Source organism: Desmodus rotundus, chromosome 7, assembly GCF_022682495.2.
Source record: "Desmodus rotundus isolate HL8 chromosome 7, HLdesRot8A.1, whole genome shotgun sequence".
Taxonomy (NCBI): domain Eukaryota; kingdom Metazoa; phylum Chordata; class Mammalia; order Chiroptera; family Phyllostomidae; genus Desmodus; species Desmodus rotundus.
In genome coordinates this window covers 93,721,134-93,745,419 of record NC_071393.1, presented here as the reverse complement: position 1 = coordinate 93,745,419, position 24,286 = coordinate 93,721,134, and the positions used below count along the sequence as shown (strand labels likewise).

The 24,286-nt window shown below is 39.4% G+C and overlaps 1 protein-coding gene and 1 non-coding gene across 5 annotated transcripts in view; both read left to right on the top strand.

Annotated features, from left to right (window-relative positions):
- Positions 1 to 24,286, top strand: part of CSNK1G1 (casein kinase 1 gamma 1) — a 160,361-nt gene that overhangs the window by 73,959 nt on the left and 62,116 nt on the right. For all 4 annotated transcript variants that reach the window (XM_045201122.2, XM_024568374.3, XM_024568373.3 and 1 more), the window contains one exon: positions 6,167 to 6,236. Coding sequence is in view for 3 of the 4 variants with exons in the window: in XM_024568374.3 (XP_024424142.1) it covers positions 6,167 to 6,236 (70 nt within the window). In the remaining variant the exon portion in view is untranslated. The remainder of the gene's footprint in view (positions 1 to 6,166; positions 6,237 to 24,286) is intronic.
- LOC112312033 (U6 spliceosomal RNA) lies at positions 16,297 to 16,403 on the top strand. Its single transcript, XR_002975492.2, has one exon. It is a non-coding gene; the product is annotated as a U6 spliceosomal RNA (small nuclear RNA).

Sequence of the window (24,286 nt, the reverse complement as noted above, 5' to 3'; positions counted from 1 at the left end):
TGTCCAGCCCAGCTTATGGGGCCCACCCAAGTTCTTAACAGTGGTTTTTCCACATGAATGGCTGGTTGGGGCTCATCCTTCACGTCTTCTTAAATCTTCTCAAACAAGCAACAGCTGGCTTCATTGAGCCTGCAGCCTCTGTACCTCTTACTAAGTGGCAGCAGGCTAGGTACTAGCAGCAGCCAGGCTAGGTTCACAGCTTGGCTTTACCTGGCAACCTCTAGGCCCAGCCCAAGGAGCAGCCATCGGCAGATTGCTTTGTAGCTCTTGCTGGGTGGCCCCAGGCAAAACACAGGTGGTAGTTGACCTTGGCTCGCACCACCCAGGAAACCACAGAGCCTGTACACCTGGTGGACAGCTACAGATAATGTTGGACCACCACCACTCTGCCTCTGCATAGCTGATCCTCCACAGAGGGAGGAGGTTGGCGGTCAGTGGTCACAACCAGTCCTTGCAGCTGACTGCTGGGTAAATCCCTCCTGTTGACCTGCCAACAGCAGCCAAGGCTCAACTGCAAGAGGAGAATGTATTCAGACCACATTGAGGGTAAACCTTGAGTGCCCAGCTTGGGTAAAAGGGGAGGCTGTACCCTATAGGACACCTACATTAGGCCACACTACCAAGACAGGGAGTCATACCAGTTCTACCTAATTCATAGAAACAAATACAGGGAGGCTGCCAAAACCAAGAGACAATGAAACATGGCCCAAATGAAAGAAAGATCAAAATTCCAGGAAAAAAAAAAAATAAACGAAATGGAGATAAGCAATCTATCAGATGCAGTGTTCAAAACACTGGTTATAAGGATGCTCAAGGAACTTAATGAGGACCTCAACAGCATAAAAAAGATTTAGTCAGAGATGAGGGATACATTAATTGAAATAAAGAACAACTTACAAGGAATCAAAAATAGAGTGGATGAAGTTGAGAATCAAATCAATGATTTGGAACATAAAGCAACCAAAAAACAACCAATCGGAACAACAAGAAGAAAAAAGAATCCCCCCCAAATGAGAACAGTATAAGCAGCCTCTGGGACAACTTCAGGCTTTCCAATATTTGCATCATAGGGGTGCTGGAAGGAGAAGGGAAAGAGCAAGAAATTGGAAATCTATTTGAAAAAACAATGAAAAAAAATCTTACCTAATTTGGTGAAGGAAATAGACATGCAAGTCCAGGAAGCAGAAAATCCCAAACAAGATGGCTCCAAAGAGGCCCACTTCAAGAAACATCATAATAAAATGCCAAAGGTTAAAGATAAAGAGAGAATCTTAAAAACAGCAAGAGAAAAGAAGTTAGGTACCTACAGGGGAGTTCCCATAAGACTCTCAGGTGATTTCTCAAAAGGATCTTTGCAGGCTAGAAGGGACTGGCAAGAAATATTCAAAGTCATGAAGAGCAGGGACCTAAAGCCAAGATTGTTCTACCCAGCAAAGATATCATTTAGAATCAAAGGGCAGGTAATAAGTTTCCCAGACAAGAAAAAACTAAAGTTCATCATCACCAAACCATTATTACATGTAATGTTAAAGTGACTTATTTAAGAAAAAGATCAAAACTATGAACAATAAAATGGCAAAAAAATACATATCTATCAACAACTGAATCTAAAAACAAACTAAGCAGCCCTGGCTGGTGTGGCTCAGTGGATTAACCAAAGGGTAGCCAGTTTGATTACCAGTCAAGGCACGTGCCTGTGTTTTGGGCCAGGTCCCTGGTTGGGGGTGCATGAGAGGCAACCACACATTGATGTTTCTCTCGCTCTTTCTTTCTACTTCCCCCTCTCTCTAAAAATGAATAAATAACATCTTTTAAAAAAACAAGAACAGAGGTGGAATCATGGATATAGAGAGCAATGATGGTTGCCAGATTGGAGGGGGGATTTGGGGGAATAGGTGAAGAGCTGAGGGGATTAATAAGTACAAATAGGTAGTTACAGAATAGCCATGGATGGTTCAGTACATTTGCATCATAAAAGTACAGTATAGGAAATAGAGTAGCCAAAGGATCTATACTGATGACCCATGGACATGAACAAACACGTGAGGATTGCCTTAGAGAGTAGGGGGTGCTGGGTGGAAGGGGGCAAAGAGGGAAAATTGGGACAACTGTAATAGCATAATCAATAAAATATAATTTTTAAGAAATCATATACAATTTAAACAAAATTATGTAATGAGTCCCTCCTTCACCCTCATTGATATTTCTGGTTTTATTTTTAACAGAGGTTTTCTAACAATTGTAAAAAAAATCTCTCCACACTGCTAGTCTTTCTGCCTTCCACAAGCTGTAGGCTGATAGTTTCCAATGTCCTTTGTTCATAGTGCTCCAGGAAGAGCACCTTGAAGCTCCAGTTGACTGAGCAGACTAGAACTATGTGCTGAAGGGGTTGGCTGAAGGATGTAAGTCCTTCTGTTTGCAAATAAAAGCCCCTCATTTTTGAACATACATGATTGTATTCCCACTTTCAGCTGTATAAATCTAAAGAGGTTTTGCTTTTTTATCTGCTAAGTTAATTACCCCAAATCAGATTGAATATTTCTTATAAAGATTTCCAGTATACAGTTTTGAAAGTATTACGTTTGATGAAGAATCTGTTGCCCCTTGTGGTTTGTCAGAACCCAAAGACTTTTTCATCAAAAAGAACACTTTGCATTTTAGTGTTTTGATCCACCTCTGTCTGGTTCCATATTAATTTGTCGTTATGTTTTTTTGATTCCTTGTGAATTATTTGTGATCTTGCAAACAAATTCTGTAATTCCCTGCCTTGACAGTGGTATGGTGGGAGATCTAAAACCAAAAGGAGACTCAAGAGTGATCCTTCTCTATCTGAAGAGCTAAATGAATAAGGAAGTGACTCTACAGGATAATTAACATTATGTATTTTTCTTCTAACTACAAGAATCTTGAGAAACCTGAAGTCCAACTCTAATGATTGCTGATTTTACAATCAAACAAGGGTATGAGTTATTTGGAGTTCCTTAGGGGTATGATACAGCAGGTCCTTGAATAACATTTTGTTCAGTGTTGTTTCATTGGGGCAACTCATCAGTGCCCTAGGAACTCCGTTTTATACCACTTAGCCTTTTGTGTAGAATTGGTTTCATTATACATTGTTTTGCCACAGTTCTAAGACCCTTTTAACAACATTAAGTGAGGACTCACTGTGTTCCATTCTGCATGAATTGATTTAGATAAAACCTTCTAAGAAGCAAAGGGATAGACTAGGTAACTTCCAGAAAACTTCCGAATTCTGTGACTTAACGTATTCCGTATTTTAAGAAGAATGCAGAAAACTTCAAGTGGGCTCAGAAAGAGTTGTCAGAGATGATCAAAGAGCTAAAAAATAGGACCAATGGGGATGGGTTAAAGGAATTGAAATTACTTTGCCTGAATAAAGGAAGTCTAAGAAATGATTGAATAGTTTTGTTATTTGAAGATTATTGAGGAGCTATTTTATCTGTTTTTGAAGACATAAAAGCAGAGAGGCTTAAATTTCAGTGGTGGAGATTTAAATGACTATAAAGACCTTCCCTGCCATGAAACTTGCTTAACACCAGCACAAATTATCAATGGAGGCTGTGGAATCTCTTTCCTTTGACCCTGTCTAAAAAATGGGATAAGTACTGCCCTAGCCAGTGTGGCTCATTTGGTTGGAACTTCATTTCGTAAACCGAAGAGCTGCTGGTTTGCCCAGGTTGCAGGTTTGGTCCTCGTCGGCGCATGTGAGAGGCAACCGCTCACTGAAGTTTCTCTTTCTCACCAATATTTGTTTCCCTCTCTCTATCCTTCTTCACTTCTCTCTAAAATCAGCAAACATGTCCTCATCTGAGGATTTTTTAAAAAAGTATAAGTAACCATTTAACGGGGACGAGGACAGTTTTTTTCAACAAATGGTGTTGAGAAAATTGAATATCTACATGCGATGAAGGTGGACCATTACCTTATACCATAAACAAAACTTAACTCAAAATGAATCAAAGACCTAAACATAAGAGCTGAAACTATAAACCCCCTAGAAGAACACTTAGGGGAAAACTTCGTGACATTGCATATGGCATGAAAAGTACAAGCAATGAATGATAGATAAGTTGGATGCTTATATCAAAATTAAACATTTTTATGTTTTAAAGGACTCTGAACACAGTGAAAAGGCAACTCATGAAATGGGAGCAAATATTTGAAAATCATATGTCTGACAAGGAGTTGACATCAAGAGTTTGTCTTTATAACCATTCTTGAGTGTACAGTTCAGTGGTGTTAAGTGCATTCACTTGTTGAGCATCCATCTCCAAAACTTTTTCGTCTTCCTCACCTGAAGTCCTGCACTCATTAAACACCAACTCCCCATTTTCTTCTGCCCCCAGCCCCTGGCAGCCACTACTGAATCTTCTGTCTCTGTGAACTTGACTGCTCTATAAATGGAATGCTGTAGCTTTTTTCCTTTTGAGACTGGCTTATTTCATTTGGCATAATGTCCTCAGGTTCATCCATGTTGTAGCCTGTGTCAGAATATCCTTGTTGTGGCTGAATAATATTCCATTTTATGTTTGCAATAAAATGTACCCACATTTTGTTTATCCATTCCTTTGTCGGTAGGTACTTGGGTTGCTTCTATCTTTTGACTATTGTGCATGGTGCCACTATGAGCATGGGTGTACAAATATCAATTTGAATCCTGATTTTTTTGTGTGTATAGATACCCAGAAGCGGGATTGCTGGATCATATGGTAATTCCATGTTTAATTTTTTGAGAAATTACCACAGTTTTCCATGCGAGCTACACCATTTTCCATTTCCACCAGCAATGCACAAGGATTTCAGTTTCTCCATATCCTTGCCAATACTTGTTTTCTGTGGTTTTGATAACAGCCATCCTACTGAGTATGCAGATGTATCTTCAAAGATAATGTTTGATTTTCTCATTACCTAGTTGCCTGGTATACTGTCAATTCAAAATTATTAACCAACCAACTCTTGAAGTTTGGTATAGAGCCTAGTGTGGTAGTTCAGCTGTTTCATTTCTGGGGTCTTTAGGAAACTCTGTATTTGAAAATTTGAACACCATATTGATTAAAGTTACATATTTTAATTGTATTTGTAATTTAATTCTCTTAAATGTAAAATTATACATAAAAATTTTCCTATAGCATTATTCATAATATAGAAAACCGGAAGCAATCCAAGTGTCCAAAAATTGTGTGTGTGTACATACATACATGTGGAGGAGTACTGTAGTCATTAAAATAATACACAGCTTTGCTTGCTGCCATGGAACAGTGTCATCCTCACATTGTTGAATTTCAAGGCATATTACAGAACAGCAAATACAGCATGATCTCATTTATTTAAAGTATAGTTTTAGTCTATTTATATACATAAATATTTGAAAGAACATTCACTAAAACGTTAATAGTCTTCTCTGTAAAATGATAGGAACTGAGATTATTTTTAGTTTCTTTCCAAATTTTTGTGTATGTGAAATTTTCTTCCTGAGCACATAGCAGTTTTCTAAAAACAATAAAGCTGTTTATCACCCCAAATTCATAGTAAAACAAGCAGGAAATACACGCTGAAGTTAATTTGAAGGTTTGGCGTCTGGTTTCCGGAAAGTACGTATTAGGAGAACACTTCATGACGGGGGGAGCTGTCCCCGGACAGTGGCTCATACAGAGTGTTTTCACTTAAATATCTGTGGACAGGACTGTATGCAGTTTAGATTCACCTCCCCCCTTGCTTCGACTTCACAGAGAACTTGTGGTAAGAAAGTGCTATCATATATGGATATTATCTCTAAAATATTACGTGGCCTAATGGGTGAAAAGGGTCGAAGGGATTAAGAAGGACCACTTGGTAGTTACAGAATAGTCAGTGGAATGTAAAGTCGGTAATGTTGTAGTAACTAGGTACGGTGTCAGATGGGTATGAGGTTTATTGGGATGATCAGTCAGTAAGTTATATAACGTCTAATCACTGGCGTGCACACCTGGAACTAATATAATATTGTATATCAACTGTAATTGAAAAATAAAAAATTATTTAAAGTCAAAAGAAGAAAAATACAAAAAAATATTAAGAGGTGTTAATCTGGCTTATGCTGAAAACCTAGGGACAGAAAAATTCTGCTTGTCTAATTCTGATCACAGTATCTCTTTTTGGGTTTCAGGAACCAATAAAATCACGTGCTCCACAGCTTCATTTAGAGTACAGGTTTTATAAACAGCTTGGCAGTGCAGGTAAGTCAAGTCTGGTTTCTCTGTTTCCTAACATGTAGCTTACTGGAAGCCCTAAAATACGCACATTTTCTTTACTTCACTCTTTTATCAGACTTTATATCTCCTCTGCTTGCTATATAGGGAAATAAACATAGTCAACCGAAAAGCTACTTCCTCTTTGGCTCCTGGAAAGAGCAGTTGAATTGATTGGGGATCTGTGATGCTATTACTGTACCTATAAACCAACCTTCGAGTGCTTTCCCCCATGTGAAACACGCATAGTACGGGGTTTTGCTTTTTGGTAGTTTGTTCATTCTCTTTCTTTTTCTTTATGTACACCAAAGGAAATTTCCAGGCTATATTTTGCCGTACTAAGACTATATGTCTGTTTTAAAGACATACTGTAAAATACACGTTCTGAAATGCCATAACACTGTCATTTTATCCACTGTTCTCCTTAATTTGGAAGACCTTTGTATATAATGGTAATGACCTATATAGCCTTTGAGGATTTTTAAAAATTAAGTTTATAATTTTAAAAACATGCCTGTTTGTTCATTTTGTTTTCTTTTGTTTTTACCTAAAAGCTTTAATTTTTGAAATACCTTACTGGCCTCCAGAAAAATATCCTGACTAAGCTTACCAACCCCAAGGAAGTTGTACCTATAGCATCTCTCTCACAGAAGATGAAATCCTTAAGTGCTGGTTTCATTATTTGACATTGGTAGGCGTTCCTCTGCTTTCTGATTCCGTCAGTGTGACAGTTTCATGTGATTGACTGAAACGCGGGTTCTCCTTCAAGTATCACTATTGAAGGTACTATTGAAGGAATTTGAGTTTCACTTCCTTAGAATATATAGAATTACATAGAGCCACTTGGAGTTATTAAAGGTGTCCTGTACTCTGACCATGGCAATAATCAGTCATAGTCATAACCTAAGTTGGCCAGGATGAGCATTTGTCTTTCATTGAACCCAACCTGAGTTCTTGTTCACAGCAGTCTTAGTATACACTATTTGTTCATTGATGGTATCCTTAAATATGGAGTGTGCCTGGCTTAGGATTTAAGAGTGGCAACTGAGTGCATAGGACATATGGGACATACGTATAACTTGAGCCTTGACTTCCCATAAATTTAAGGTTGGCTGTTATGTGTTTGCTAGTTTCATAAATTTCATGGTGATAATTATGACAACTCACTTATGGCAAACATGTTGATACATGTCTCACAAATTTAAGGCATAGGTAAAAATATGCTAGATCCAGCCCAACTTAGAAGTTTGAGTAGGTCTAAGAAAAGTGACCAGGCCATTTCCCAGAATTTCCTCTGTAAGCCCCACTAGATCAGGCCAGTGTTCCCTTTTCATGATGGAGCCACATCTCATGAGCCTGTTAACGTAGGAATAGCATTTGTGCTGCTGTGTTCATACTGTTCCCAGATATAGGAGAGCATTACAGATTCTTGACATTTTGACGTCCTGCATGCACGGAAAACATTATTAAATAGGTAGAACATTGGAGGAAAGCAGACTTAAAAAATTGCCTTTCCCTTAAGGCAGCAAGGAAAAACTGCAGCCTCTGAGACCAGTACAACTATTGCAATCAGTGGGAGTAGGGGGCTTCTTTTGTAGTGGTCAGGCCAGCTGTTGGTTCATAGTCAGGGAGGCTGGTCGCCATTGGCCGCCTTTCCAATATCTCTTCTAACAATCATCTAAAAGTCACAAAGTCTTTTAGGTCTTCCATGAAGTTCAGTGGTCATTCCTAACATCTTTTCTTCTTTTTGAGAGGGTTCACTGTTCTTAGAGTAGCTGTGATGGGTGTCATCTTCTTGATATTCTTGTCTGCAACTAAGAAGATAGCCACAAGCTTTTCCAAGGTAGGAAGAGCCTTAGAGACCTGTTACAAATTTCCTCCCAGTGTAAGAATTGCGTCTTAACAATTGGTCATCCATCTGTGCTTGACTACTCCTAGCCACAGAATTTATTGATCTGTAAGGTAATTCAGTTTTGGAAATCTGAAGGAATTGGAATTCAGGCCAAAATTTGCCCGTCTTTATTTTCATGAAGCACTGTTGAGCCCTTGGTTACCAGCTCCGAGGCGTTTGTCACGATTGTTATATGCTGCCCCCTCTACCACTCCTCTCCAAGTCTTGTTTTAAGCCATGTGCCTTCAATTCATTGTCTTTTCTGCATAATATGGTTTACAGATACTTCACCATCATTGCTAGCAAGCATTTACTTATGTGCGACACACTCACTCTGAGTTTTGTGATGTTCCTCTTTAGCTTCGTAAAACAGCACCAGTAACTCTGGATATGGAGAGAGTGGGATTATTATCTTCCTTAATCTGGACACAATATTTCTTTTAATTTAGAGTAGCTATTTTAACAGCCAGTTCACAAAGTTGGTTTTTATGGAGTTTTACTCAGCTGAAACCTTTACATATTTTTCATATAAGCTGCCATCAAGGCTTTTTGCATTTTGTGGTTATGTAACTGATTTCGAGCACCTAAACCTCTTAGATGTCATGTTATTTTATCCCATTATTACTCATACGGGGATATTTTTCAGTCCTGATTCTGTTTTTAAAAGGCTGGTTTTAATTGTGATTCATACCCTTCTGCCCATAAGACTATAAGCTCCCTAAGAACAAAGCCTGTACCTTCACCCTTGTGTCTCAGTTGTAAAGGCCCAACACACTTCTTTCACATGGTAGGCAGTTGGGAATGGTTTTGGTGACTGAAAGAAGTTAGAAAGATTTGATAAGCATACCTTTTTAGAGTTTTGCCAAGTTATTAATAAAAAATACTCTCTGGGAATGGACAGAAATGGAAATTTATATTGAAAGTAGATCAGTTGACAAGAAAGTAGACGAGGTTTCACCGTCTCATTATAAATGTGAACACAAACACTACAGCTTCTTCACTAACTTAAAAGCACAAATATTTCTCTCCCTATTTTTTTAAAGTGAGTTCCCAGCTGCAAACGTGACTCATCTCATCAGTAGTTAATGTTTGAGCAGCCAGGGCACATATGCCACTCTCATCAGAACCACATAGTAACCGAGATCTCATGTGATCATTTTTTTACTCACTGATGCTTTGTCATTATTCAGTACAGGCCAGTGATTTGCAAAATATACTTTAAAAAAAAATCTCATTGTGACTGAGGTTTGTTCAGGAAATTATAAAATAAATGGATGGAATTTTATGGGAGAAATTAGTGATTATGAATTTAAAGAATCCTGCTGTTGCTGTTGTGACCAGAACCTGAGGCTTTAAATTCTTAAAATAGGGACTTTGTGTTGGCTTGGGAACATGGCTGTTTCTTCCTTGAGTCATCAGATCTTAACCATTACCTTGGGGTTTTGACCCCCAAGTTGCCCTGACCGTGTGATCTGGAAATTTATACCAGTTTTCTACTTATGTGGAGATAGGACAGAAATAGTAGCACTGGACGATCATGAACATGGTTGAAGTTGGAGCTCTTCCTGGTTGTGCCTTCTTTCCCTTGTTTGATCTCTGTTTCTTCCCTTCCGGCCCACTCTGTCCTCTCGTGGGCAGTCACACTTCAAGCTTTGTTTGCTGATGGTAGCTTTGCCATCAAGAATTTCAAGACCTGATTATTCACTGTGAGGGCTGATAGCTCAAGATATTCAGGAAAGAAAGCAAAGGGGGCCTTGAGGGCCATGAAACCAAGAATGGGGATGTTGATCTTCCTAATAGCTACCATTTTTTTCTTTTTTTTTCATTTATTGTAGAAACCAAATCACAAAATATTAAAGAATGTTTTGAAAGGAAATAATGATCCACGCTCTTACCACCCTAACGCAGCTACATTTCACCTGACTGTTTCTCTCCTCCTCACATGCAGATGTATGTCTCAGTTACTCTCAGTTATGTGCAACAGCATGTTCTCTTTCACTGTGTCGTTGTAACGTTTGTCACGATGCTGCAGTGTCCCTGTTGGCAGCCACTGTGCAATATCCCATCAGTTTCAAAAACTAATTCAGCCAACCATTTTGTGTTGTCAGCATATTTGGGTTGCTTTTGTTTGAGGAAATCATTTTCCACTCTTTCTGATTCCTGAGTATTATGACACTCGGAGCTTTCCTTTCACGGGTCCTTCCATTTACTCCCATTTCTGTGGTAATGCTGACGACTTTTCAAATGTTCAGGGAGCTATTAAATGATAGGTTCAGTTCATTCTAAATGATGCTAGAGCAAAAATTATTGAAAGAGATTTCAGAAGATAAATTTTGGCTTTGTATAACAGTTTTAACAGTATGAATGTAATCTAAATGTCGTCAACATGGATCTGGATAAAAAATGATAATATGTAGAAGGTAGAATCGTATGTACTAATATGAAAAGATGCCCCAGCAAATACTTAAGTGAACAGGTTTACAAAACTATATAGCGTGATTGCATTTGTGTAGCACAAGAAATACATACATAATAATACAGATAATGTTAACATGAGGATAAAATGTCTGAGTGGATATACATAAAATTTAATAATGATTACCTTTGAAGAGTGTGATTAGAAATGGGAAGCAGTGTCACTGTTTGTCATAGCAATGTCATAACTGAGTTTTTAAAAACACAAATTATTTGTTTTACTTTGATTGTATTACTGTACAGTAGCTACTTAATTTATTTTAAAAGATTTATTTAGTTAATTTTAGAGAGAGAGGAAGGGAGGGAGAAAGAGAGAGAGAACATTGGTTGCCTCACACATGCCCATGCCCATGCCCTGACTGGGGAGCAAACCTGCAACCCAGGCACATGCCCTGACAGGGAATCAAACCATCAACCTTATGCCTCGCAGGACGACACCCAACCAACTGAGCCACACTGGTCAAGGCTACTTAATTTTTTAAAAGACTGCAGCAGTGGCTTTATGTTCTTTCCCTTATTACTTCTTCCATCACCAAGCAACCTGTTTCTGTCCCCATTTCTCTTGAGCTGTGTGTTAAGAGTTTCAGGCATAAGTTTAACAAATGATAAAAGTGATGCAATACCTTGTTTCCTTTCTTTCCAAACACCTTATAGGAACTAAAAGCAAATTGTGAACTGTAGTAAGCTGTCTTATGCAATAGGATTTCCTGTCTTTTACAGGGAGGGCAGTTTTCAGGCAGAAGTTGAACGTTTATACATTCTGGATGTTGTGAGAGCGAATGTGCAGGGGTAAAAAGTTAGAATACATGATTTTTAAGACTTATTTGAATCTGAGATTCTATTAAAAATAAAACTTTTTAAAGTATACTTTATTGATTATGCTACTACAGTTGTCCCATTCTTTTTCACTCTTTATGCCCCTCCTCCCTGCACTCCCCACCTCCTTCCATCGTTCCCCCTACTTAGTTCATGTCCATGGGTCATACATGTAAGTTCTTTGGCTTCTCCATTACCCATACTATGCTTAACCTCCCCCTGTCTATCTTCTTCGTACCATTTATGCTTCTTATTCCCTGTACCTTTCCCCCCATTCCCTCCCCTCCCACTCCCCACTGATAACCCTCCATGTGATCTCCATTTCTGTGAATCTGTTCCTGTTCTACTTGTTTGCTTAGTTTGTTTTTGTTTTTTTAGGTTCAGTTGTTGATAGTTGTGAGTTTGTTGTCATTTTACTGTTCATATTCTTGATCATCTTCTTTTTCTTATAATAAGGGCTTGGTGACAATGAACTCCTTTAATTTGACCGTACCTGGGAAGCACTTTATCTGCCCTCCCATTCTAAATGATAGCTTTGCTGGATAGAGTAATCTTGGATGTAGGTCCTTGCCTTTCATGACTTTGAATACTTCTTGCCAGCCCCTTTTGCCTGCAAGATTTCTTTCGAGAAAGCAGCTGATAGACCTCTGGAAACTCCTTTGTAGGTTAACTGTCTTCTTTTCTCTTGCTGCTTTTAAGATTCCATATCTTTTATCTTGGGTAATGTAATTCTGATGTGTCTTGTGTGTTTCTCCTTGGGTCCAACTTCTTTGGGACTCTTGGAGTATCTATTTCCATCACCAGGTTGGGGAAGTTCTCCTTCATTATTTTTTCAAAAAAAATTTCAATTTCTTGCTTTTCCTATTCTCCTTCTGGCACCCCTATGATTCAGATGTTGGAACATTTAAAGTTGTTCCCAGAAATTCCTCAGCCTCTCCTCATTTTTTTGAATTCTTTCTTCTTCATTCTGTTCCAGCTGAATGTTTATTTCTTCCTTCCGTTCCAAATCGTTGATTTGAGTCCCAGTTTCCTTCCCTTCACTGTTGGTTCCTTGTGTGTTTTTCTTTATTTTGCTTTGTATAGCCTTCACTTCTTCCTTTATTTTGCGACCGTACTCAATCATTTCTGTGAGCCTCTTGATTGGTGATGTGTTGAACTCTGCATTTGATAAACTGGTTTTCTCCTCACCAGCTGTCTCCTCGTCACTTAGTTCTTTTTCTGGAATTTTGATCTGTTCTTTCATTTGGGCCATATTTCTTTGTCTCAGAACACATGTTATGTTGTAAGGGGTGGAGCCTTACATATTCACCAGGGCGGGGCAGCCCTCTTTACTGTGTTGCTATGCCATATGAGGGGGAGGGATTAGAGAGCAAGCAATGCTGCTAGCTCAGCACTCACCCTGCTTTGAGTCACTTCCCCGGCTACGCTTAAGCAAATTGGGCCCTCTGGTGCTGATTCCCAGGTGGGTGGGTTTGTGTTTGTTTTAGGACCGCATGGGTCCCTCCAGTGGACTCTTCTGTGAGACAAGGAGTTTCTCCCACCACTGCAACCCCTACAGGTTTTACAGTCAGAGATTTTGAGGCTTTATTTTGCCCTTGCTGGAACCCTGGGTTGTGCGGTCTATCCTGCTCCCCAGTTGTTCCTCCTGGTGTATTTACACACAAACGTGGTACTGCCCTGTCCTCCAGCCTCTGCCTTGCCTTGAGTCCTCTCCACCCCAGCTGCCCGTCTCCACCCCTCCTATCGGTCTGGATAAATGTTTCTTCCTGTAATTCCTTAACTGTTGGACTTATATACAGTTCAATTTTCTGGCAGTTCTGGTGGTTTTCTATTTGTAAATTGGTTGTTGTCCTTCTTTTGGTTGTGCAAAGAAGCAAAGCATATCTAACTACACCTCCATCTTGGCCAGAAGTTAAAAATAAAAACTAAAAGACTACATATTACTGTATAAGAAACATCCTAGTACACATATTTATTATACTTGGTATCTTCCTCAGTTTCAGAAAGCATAAACATATTTTTAGAATTTAATTATATTATAAATATAACCCTGGCAAAATGGACATGCTGTGAACCATGAATCAAAATGAGAACATTATCTAGTGTTTTACGTAATTGGATGGCTGGGGGCGAGGTAGGGTTTTTCATGCAAATCATGGTTTGAACCTGAGAGTCCTGGAAAATTTCTAAATTTATTACAAAGGAAAACTTTTTAAACATGAAACTCTATAATTATGTGTAATGACTATGAAAAATGATTATATTATTCTTTCCTCAGTGTTGGAAAGTCAAAGTTTTAGATTTTCTCTGTGACTAAATCGAATACATCCTTCAGCTTTGTCTTATTTTTGCTTCATTCCTTCTTATATCACAATGTTTTGATTTCCCAAGGCACAAAGGACTTTGAAATTGAGTACAGTTATGCTTTTCAGATGTAGTTTCTATAAGTTGTGAGTACACAAGATTAGGAATCTGGGACTTAAAGATGGACTCCGTGTTCCCTGAAACTCACTGGCCTTTGTGGGAGCTTCAGCATTGGTTTGGCACGGTGGTCCAGTCTCACAAGAAAGAAGAGCAGTATTTAATCATGGTAATTAAAAGCTGTGAGCCTTGGAATCAGCAGATGAAAGCATCCTTTGAATTGTAACCATCTTTCTCATGTTCTCAGCATTTTCTTTAGTCATCAGTGTTGTGTTCATTGTATAATAGTCACCATGTATAAGTCCCAAATTTATTTTCCTGTTACAAGAATGGTTTTAGGTTTCCCTATGTTCTCAGAGTCCTTTCACTTAGAGGAGTATATACATTGTCAATTTTAAAATTTCCTTGTGCAGAAGTCTTTTATCCTCTACACCTCTCACTTTTGCTTGCACCCTAACACACAGGAACTGGACTTGATAGATGGCAGGTTTGGGGCAGAGATAGGCAAAGCCAGTGGCCTAAACACACAGGAAGCCTAAAGATAGGTGAGGGGCAGTATGAGCATGGAGGTTCATAGCTAGATATGGGCTGACCACATGATAATGGCCTAGTATAATATGTGCTTGACAATTAAATAAAAGGTGAATAAACCAGAACCAAGCATGCAGCAGAAATGGCAGGAGAAGAGAGGGAAGGTGCGGGAATGAGTCAGAAAGGGCAGAAACAAATGGAAGAGAATAACAATTGGTAAATGGCAAGAAAATAGGACTCCAGATATGGAAGTGAGAGTGCAAGTAGATAAAATACGGTGGAGGCCTCCGGCTGCTGGCTCTGAAGTTGCCCTCTGTTATTCTCAGATTTAATTGTTTCTTAGGAACAGTGATTTTGAACAGTAGTTTTGATGTTTTTAGTTAATAACTCACCCTAGTACTTTGACTACAAATTCCCACCACCTCACTTGGCATTTGGAAAGTCCTAACGTAATATAAGCAGACGCTGCAATAATCTCTTTGCTTTTGGACCCTTCCTAATTATGATGAGAGGCCCTAAATTAGTGGAGTAACTCACCTTGCTTTAGTTAAACATTTAATTCCATTCCTACCTAGCAACCTGCCTGGGAAGAATTCTCAGGGCTATAGGAATAAACATAATGTCATAGCTCATCTAAGTCTGAGCTGCCATGCCTTGGTTTCGAGCAGCTATTCTAATTTGCTAATGACTCTTCTGCTTTGGCTCTCTTATGAAGGAGATGCTAATCCTCAAGTTAAAAAAGACAGCAAGAGCCCTGGTTAGTGTGGCTCAGTGGATTGAGTGCTAGCCTGTGAACCAGAGTTGCCGGTTCGATTCCCAGTCAGGGCACATGCCTGGGTTGTGGGCCAGGTCAGGTGTCCAGTAGGGGGCGTGCGATAGGCAACCACACATTCATGTTTTTTCCCTTCTCTTTCTACCTCCCTCCCCCCCCCCGTCTAAAATAAATAAATAAAATCTTTAAAAAAATTAAAAAGACAACAAAATATTTACTATAATTTCATAATGTAACAAAGCCAAGGCAAAATCTCATGGGGCACAGAATGCAAGTCAATTTAGTTATCCAGTAGGTGCTTTATTTGTTATTTCATTTTTCCCATTTTTGAGCACAGAAATGTTCAGTAACTAACTTACCTAGGGTTACACAGTAGGCAAAAATAAGCTAGAAATGTCTGTCCTATGTTCTTGTACAATAGATTCAATGCAATTCCTATCAAAATACCAATGGCGTATTTCACACAATTAGGACAAATATTACAGTTTTTTGAGAGAGATGTATATATATATATATATATATATATATATACACACACACACATACACACAGTGTGTATATATATATACACACACACACACATACGTGTATACACACACACACGCATACATATACTTAACAGATACTTGGGGGCCTTTAACCCATTATCCCTTACCTAATTATAATAGAGCGGTGGAACATAGCCATAAAAATACTTAATTAAACATAGCCATAAAAATACTTAATTAAAGCAGTCCCGGAACCTCCCCCTAGTGAAAGAATAAGGTTTTCTTTTTCACATTTGGGGTGCCCCCAGATTTCATGCCTTAAAAGGCTGCCTTTGTTGCCTTTAAAACCTTTTATGGCCTTCACTGATCTAGGTTGTGAAACATTTCTTTCCAAAACAAATTAATCATTTATGTTGAATAGATGTGCCATGTATACAACTGAGAAGTTCAGAGCTATCCTGTGCAAGCCATTGTCACCCACTATAACCTTGATGCTGTGGATAAAGAAAGTGTCTCTAGAGCTGATCGGGCTCTGCAATTTTGAAGTTTCTGGGAGGGAATGGTATTATATATCATAAAGAAATACAGGAGGTACCGGTTGGTACCAGAAGAAGAGCTTCAAATCTAGGCAACTCTTAAATTGAAAAGAACATGGCGCTCACTTCGGCAGCACATACACTAAAATTGGAACGATACAGAGAAGATTAGCATGGCCCTTTCACAAGGATGACGCACAAATTTGTGAAGCATCCCATATTTTTTAAAAAATTAAAAAACATGGTTCTGCTTTAACAGAGGAATAAAGCATAACTCTGAAGAAAATTGTAAGAAAGTGTGAGGTCAACAAAACCCTTCGATAATATTGTAAACTTCCTGAGGAGTGCATTGTACACAGGCTGGGCAAACACAGGAAGCATTACACAGGAAGTTAAAAATAAGAACATCTGAAAAGATACTGGAAAGATGGGGATTTTACCTAAAATAGAAGTGAATCATGTAACAAGAGTAGTTGGGAACAAGTAATATACCTCAACTTAGATGTCCAACAGTCAGGAGTGCTTAAAGAATTTAGAAAAACTTTTTGGTCTCCAGTTGGGCAGAACATTTTTATAACAAGTAAAGAAGGATCTATGGGTGGTCTTGGTGAAAGAAAATAAAATCTGGATCCTTTCCTGCCATGTATAAGTTTTTACAGATCTCTCTGCCAGGGGTGTTCCAGAGGGAGGAGACAGACACCACTACATTCGGGGCAGCCTGATCTTAAATAGTGTAAAAGGGAAGCCTTGAAATTACAGTTTGAGGACTGTGGAGATTTAGACACTTGCCATCTCTAATTACAGGCAGTGTGAATTACAGCCAGGAATTGGAGTGAGGAGAAAATTTTAGCCCAGTTTTTCCAGCTGCTTTTCTGTGACTCAAGTGTGAACCTTGTGCCCGTACTATGCCTCAGTTTCCTTATTCATACAACAGGAAAACCTTCTGTTTCGTATTGAGTTTGCGGATCTGCTGGGGTTGAATGAGGTAATGTCTGTAAAGGCCTTGAATTCTTAAGGGAAAAGTCTACCTAAACAAAGCAGTGTTGATTTATATTGAAACTGAAGATCTAACTTTCCTGTAGAAATGGAAATATCCTATTTACATTTCCCATAGCTTTATAAAATATCAGAATGAAGGACAGATTCCCTCTAAACAGGGTGCCACAGAGGAATTGAGTGGGGAACAGTTTCATTTTTGAAAAATTTCTGATGCATTCTCAAGCTGTACTCACTTGATGCTTTGCAGTCCTTTCTCTGATTCAATAGAGCAAAATTCTGGCTACCGTGAACCCATCACATCTGTGATATTGAGGGAAGTGTTTCTTTCTTTCAGAGGAGCTGAATGTGGTCAGGTTGAAACGTAATTGTTCTCATTCGAGCCTCTTCGGTGAGAAGGAACAATTTTATTTCCACAGCTCCAGTTATGGTCAGGACCAAACGTGAACTGAGCCAGCCGGGCTGGTCCTGGCACGGTGGTTACAGCGTGGTTTTACAGGCAAATAGGGTACGGCAGTTCGGTCTTTTTTCCTGGAGTTCTTTTCCCGGATAGTGTAAAGGACAGGTAGTAAATATTTTAGGCTTTGTGGACCATCTGTCTCTCCTGCAGCTGTTCAGCTCTGTCCGTGTAGCATAAAATAGCCATAAACACTATATAAACAAATGAGCTGTATTCTAAGAAAGCCTTATTCGTGGATACTGAAATTTGAGTTTTATGTAATAGTCATGTATCATGAGATTCTCTTCATTAAATTTTTTCAAATATTTTAAAATACAGAAGTTATTCTTACCATACAAAAGTAGGTGGGCCAGATTTGGCCTGTGAGCTATACTTTGCTGACCCCTGCTCTAGAATGGCCTTGACCAACACTCCTATTCCTTTTAATCACTCCATTTAATTTGCAGAATACAGAAATTACCCGCAAAGAAGTATATTCCACCCTGGAGGCTCTATATTGAGAGCACTCACAGAGAACCGTATCATTCTCATCCTGTGGACTTTGCACGGTGTAATGTGCCGCTGGATCATCAGCTTTTTAAGGACAAGAAGCATCTTTTATTTATTGTTGTAAAACTTGAATCTCACTTGTTCCAAAGGAGAGACTCAACAAATGTCTTAAGTTGATGGAGTTTCAGTATATAAGCTCTTTGAGTAGATTTCATTGGCGGTGAGATCACCACATTAAATTGCAGCTTCTTTCTTTCAGGCCTGCTCTCTTCTCTCCAAACTGTCATCTTCTTCATTTGCTTATGCCAACAATTCTTGATAAACTATATTAAGGAAACAGAATAGAGATACAAAGAATAATTTAAGATATTAGAACCAAGTCCCCAAATTATTTCTATAAGGATTTGATACACAGAGACATGTATATTTACTAGTACCTATGACCTCAGAGCATCCAAAAACTCCATGGTAAAAGTTCTGGGATTTAAGCTGTTTGAAGGTCAGAATTACATGTGGTTCTTATTAACATAGTGGCTGCAGCATTGCAGATCTTCAGATGTAAATAGCCCACCAGCAGCTAGTCAGTTATTTGGACACAGTCAAGTTGAAGCAGGGGTCGTAGCTTGTCAACTTTTTGCTTGGCTCCACTCTCTAACAGTTACAGTTCAGAAAAGATACCACTGTAGATCTCATACTCTGCCTTCTAAAAACACAGAGTAACTTTAGAGAAGGAATTTATTATTTACATGCAGTTGGCCCAAAAGAAAAAATTGTTTTCAATTAAAAAATTTTGTAAGTTCTATCCCTGGCTGGTGTGGCTCAGTGGATTGAGCACTGCCTGTGCACCAGAGGGTTACCGGGTTCGATTCTCAGTCAGGGCACATGCCTGGGTTGCCAGCTAGGTCCTCAGTAGGAGGCACATGAGAGGCAACCAGACATTGATGTTTCTCTCCCTCTCTCCTTCCCTTCCCCTCTCTCTAAAAATAAATTTAAAAAATATATATAAAAAAAGAAAATTTGTAAGTTCTGGAGAAAACTAATGTCACTGATGGTTTGGAAAATATATAAAAGATATACTTTCTTGAGGACTTCTGGTATAGATGGTGGCATAGCTAAACACAGCTCACCTCCTCACACAACATCAAAATTACAACTAAGTTAGCCCTGGCTGGTGTGGCTCAGTGGATTGAGTGCTGGCCTTTGAAATGAAAGGTCGCCTGTTTGATTCCCAGTCAGGGCACATGCCTGGGTTGCAGGCCAGGTCCCCAGTTGGGGGTGTGCAAGAGGCAACCGATCGAAGTATCTCTCACACATTGACATTTCTCTCCCTCTCTTTCTCCGTCCCTGTCTCTAAAAATAAATAAAAATTAAAAAAAATTAAAACTAAGTAGTAGAACAACTGTCACTCAGAACCATCAGAACATCAAGTTGAATGGAAGTCTGACAACTATGGAGTTAAACCACGTCCATACAGACTGGTAGGAGGGGCAGAGACGCAGAATGGGCTGCTCCCACATTCACGTGTGGTGGATAAAAATTCAGGAGGGATATCTCAGGAGTGAGGAGTCCTGGCCCCACACCAGGGTTCCAGTGCCAGGCAGAGAAGTCCCCAGGAAGAGTCGGTGGGAGAAACTTCTGGAGACCCAAGCAGTTCCCCTTAAAGAACCCACACATGAACTTAACTCACACTCACTCCCTCTGAGCTTCAGCACCCGGATAGCAGCTTGAAAGGCACCAGTGGCACACAGGGAGGAACTGAAGTGTCTGGCATCGAGGAGGGAGCTGTGGGACAGCTTTCTCCCAGATAGAAAAGCAGGGAGAGCCACAGAGCCGGCAGGCAGGTGTCACATCTGAGACTCCATCAACCTGGCCAACACTGTTTGCCCCACCCTGGAGATCCCCTGATGTGGGGCTAGGACTCGTCACTCCCAAAATATCCCTCCCGAATTTTTATCCACCACACATGGATGTAGGACCAGCCTGCTCTGAGTCTGTGCCCCTCCTACCAGTCTGGATGGATGTGGTTTCTTTAATTCTGTAGTTGTCAGACTCCCATTCAACTTGATTTCTGTTGGCTCTGACTGATGGTGGTTCTATAATTTAGTTGCAATTTTGATGTGGTTGTGTGGGGAGGTGAGGCGTGTTTACCTGTGCTGCCATCTTGATGGGAAGTCGCAGTCTAACTGGATTTGTGTATTATGGTCAGGTTTGGCAAGAGTACTACGTAACATGGATGCATAGTATATACAGTGGTACAGAGTTGATGTAATGAGGTATACATCTGCAAAATATTTTGTGGTTTTTAAATTTTTTTCTTAAGTTTTTTTTAGCCAAGCATATATTGCTAAATTTGAGTAGGTAAATTTAGCTCTTACGCCATTTCACATCACACTCTTCCTTCATTTTACACATTTTTATGTAAGGCTTAACCTAGTACCAGGTTAGCTGTTCACCTCTCTGTTTTCTACCTGTAAGCTCCCTAAGGGCAGAGTCTGTATCTTATTTATGTTTTGTTGTTTTTTTTTCCTCCCCTCTTTAAAGCAGCAAGTTAGCGTCTTGCACATAATGAGTATTTAGGAAATGATGGTTAATGTGGAGGAAGAGGAGCAGTTATGTGTGTGTCTTAGACAACACTATTTTGGTTATAAATAACAGAATCTTTTCCCGTTACCTTAGATCCAGAAGAAGGGTTTACTGGAAGATCACAGGGACATATTTGGAACCAAGGAAGGAAATGCCCAGGTCTCATTTGAGATTGGAACAGAGGACTTGGAAAGCCTCTGCGAACCAAGACAACTGCTCTTTGTCCCTGGCTTTCTGTCCACCTCTTCTGGACTCTGACACTTTATTGGGCTCTCCCTCTGTGTAGGGTCATAAAATTTCTTGCCTTGGCTTCTGTTAGCCCTCTTCATTTTCTCCATATCACCAGCCTTCTCGGCCTCTCCTCACACTTTGTAGGCAAAAGCCTTTCATGCACCAGGCCCTCTCAAATCAAGCACCAGCAGAGATTGACTGGAGTCCAGTGTCCACATTGCAAGTTCTTGGAAAAGGGACTGGCTGATTCAGCTGGGAACAGCTCTTCGGTCCTGGTCCAAGTACCTCATTCAGAAGGGTGCAGAGTCTTGTGGACTCCACCACTCAGCAGCAGAGAGCAGGTTCTCTAAGAATGTGGCTGGTTCTTTAAGAACTGGGAGAAAACACTTAATAGTGTGGCAAGAGAATGGTGAACTTGCAGACATTACTTTTTTTCTCTTTCTGTACCTTGCTAGAAAGCAAAACATCTTTCCTTGAGACAATTCAACATCTTGAGATTCTCTAGATGGGGAGAAGAGCCTAAAACAACTGCAGTGTCCTGGCATAGGGCAGTGAGTAATCCCAGGAAGAAAACTGCCTCTTTAACAACTAATTGTGCCTGTGTTTATTGTACTTACCCATCAAGAATGATTTTAGGAGAAAGAAAAGAATAATCTTAAGAGAAAAACTGCTTTGGGCCTGTGTTAAGAGAGGCAGACTGTCTCATACTTTGAAGGGGTCTGGAATGATGAATCTGGTTTAAAGCCACATCTACCAAACTTTCACCTTACGAAGGATCTGCCCCTTTCAGTGTGAGGGGCCTGTTTGAAATAGGTAAACAGGAAAGCAATAGCAGTAACCTCATATTCAAAACAAAAAGTTGAAGTTCTGTCCTCTGGGTAAATGGTAAGTAAGGAGGATGTTTGAAAATATCTGAGCCTTTGTGTGTATTCTTTGCAGAAGGACCAGCACCTGCCTCACTGTTGTTCCTCTTGGGGAGCAGAACAAGTGGGCTCGAGTTGGCGAGGCAGTAACGAGAACTTAAGATTGGTTTAGTGGGACAAACTTCATACAAGGAAAAGTGTGGTGTGGTCACCATCCTCTCCTTTTAAAGAGTGTGTGCACGTGTGTGTTTCCAAATCCACCTACATTGTCCAGAAAACATTTTAAGAGGACATTTAAATGCTTTCCTTCATGTTACAACATAAATCCAATCTGTGACTAATGCTTAATTTTGTGAGGAAAAAATACAAGTGTTGTTTGATTTAGTGGGCTTGGAAAGGTGCGATTCACACACTCAGTACTAATAATTGCTAGTATTTAATGGAGCTAATTCAGTGGTGATAATACCATGAATTTCTCTCTGATTTTCCAAGCGTTAAATATGACCTTAACCTTTATTAACAAGCTACACTAGTTAGCCAAAAAAGGATCTGATATTTCTGAAGCTCAGCCATTCTAGACTCAATTCCATGGTGGTGTGTCCTTTATGTATATTTTCCATAACTTAAAGCACTGAGACATTTCTTATATTGTGGCCGATAAGGCACTCTGTGGTACAATGAAATACAAGCAGAAGAGCTCACATCTAATGCTGTGAGGACTTGTGTATCTGTGAGAGCTAAACCCCATGTGTACCTTTTCTGCCCTGGAAAACTTTGAAATAGCTCTAAGTCCCATGAGGCACATAGACTAATGTGCTTTAATCACATACATAAAATTTTCCCTCTCCTGGGCAGGGGGCGGGAGTGGGCATTCTATTTTAAACATTTTGCTGGTGAAGACTTGTTGGGCCCGTAATTTCTTTAATTGCAAATGGAGTGTTGTGAGTTTATTATAGAAATTGTTTGAACTATATACACCTCACAGAAACACAAAGTACTAACACCTTTCCAGTGTATTGTTTTGCAAAATGCAGAACTGCTAGAGATACTTGCTCAGTGTGAAGGCCAAATATGTTACTTGGATTTTGTCTTCTTTAAGCACCTTCATGAAAAATAGAAGGTAAGGTTCCAAAAATAAACCCAAGTAACTCATATGTGAGTGGGCTGGGCTGAAGCGTTGTAATCAGTTCCAGAAAACTGGTACTGTATAGTGCTTTTGCAGGCAAAGGTTTGGGAAGTGTCAGTCCCTGAAGCCTGTCAGTGGGAGCTTGCTTATAAATGGACACAGACCCTCTGGGTTCTGATGCCATTTCTCCCCTTAATTCAATGTCATACTTTTCTGTCTTTACTCTTTACTTGTACCTGCATGGTCCTCTTCGTCCCATCTTCTCACAGCCATTCTTTAGACATTAAGAAAGCTTACTTGAGGTCAAAGACTAAAGTTCCAGTCCAAACTAAGGACCATGATAAGAGTGACTATAGCCCTCAATCGCTACCCCTCCTAACTCATAGTTTGTAAAGGTTAAACATTAAAAAGAAAGATAACATCTATTCAACACCCCCCAAACTACGGAGTATTATGAAATGAAAAAGATGAGTCAATCATTGAAGTGAATTATTCCCATGGGTTATGAGAAGGGGAAGTATGTACTCACTGTCTTGTATTCAAACTTAACAAATTTCTTATCAGTGTCATTGGTGAGAGAGAGTATTTTCCTCAAGTTTCAGTAACAAACGACATAAAGCTAGATAACTCCACGAACCTATTAAAATAGTAATCTAGTAGCTAAGCCCTCCTGTATTTGCAACATAATTTATAAGCGTGTTTAAGACAAAGACCAACAAAAAGGTGAATTTTTAACATTTGTGACCAGTTATATTCTTGCCACAACCCTTAAGCAAGTAATTTATATTCTACCCACTTTAAAAGAAGTTTGTCAGCCCTATACACCTCTGCATTTTTTTATGCTTTCAACAGTCTGACACACTTGTAACTTTTCATCTTTCTTTAAACTTTATATTGCTTTAATTCATCATTCTTTAATAGCCTGTAGCAGTCTCTTACTAATAACAATTAGTTTATTAGCAAGGAGATGACGTTTGCACTAACACAAATGTAGAGAACATCCGCTGAGTTCATAGCACTCTGCTGATTAATTTGAAAGCCACAGAGTTATAAATAAGATGGTCTCTGCCCTTCAGGAGACTAGAGTGTCATTGGAAGGAAAGTTTAATGTTTACTGATTATAAGGCATTGTACTACTCTCAGGGAGCTCAGTAATGTGTCTTAAGTAACTGTAATGCTAACTAAAACAGTGGAACATTATTTTTTAAGTTTCAAATAAAATCATATGGAAGATTTGAAGGGAAAAAGGTTTATAATTATTTGGAATACGGAAGGCTTTATTGAGAGCTATGAGGCTGAACTTTCAAAAAGGGGTATGATTTTCTTTGATGTGTTCAAACAGAAGAGTAAGAAAGCCCTC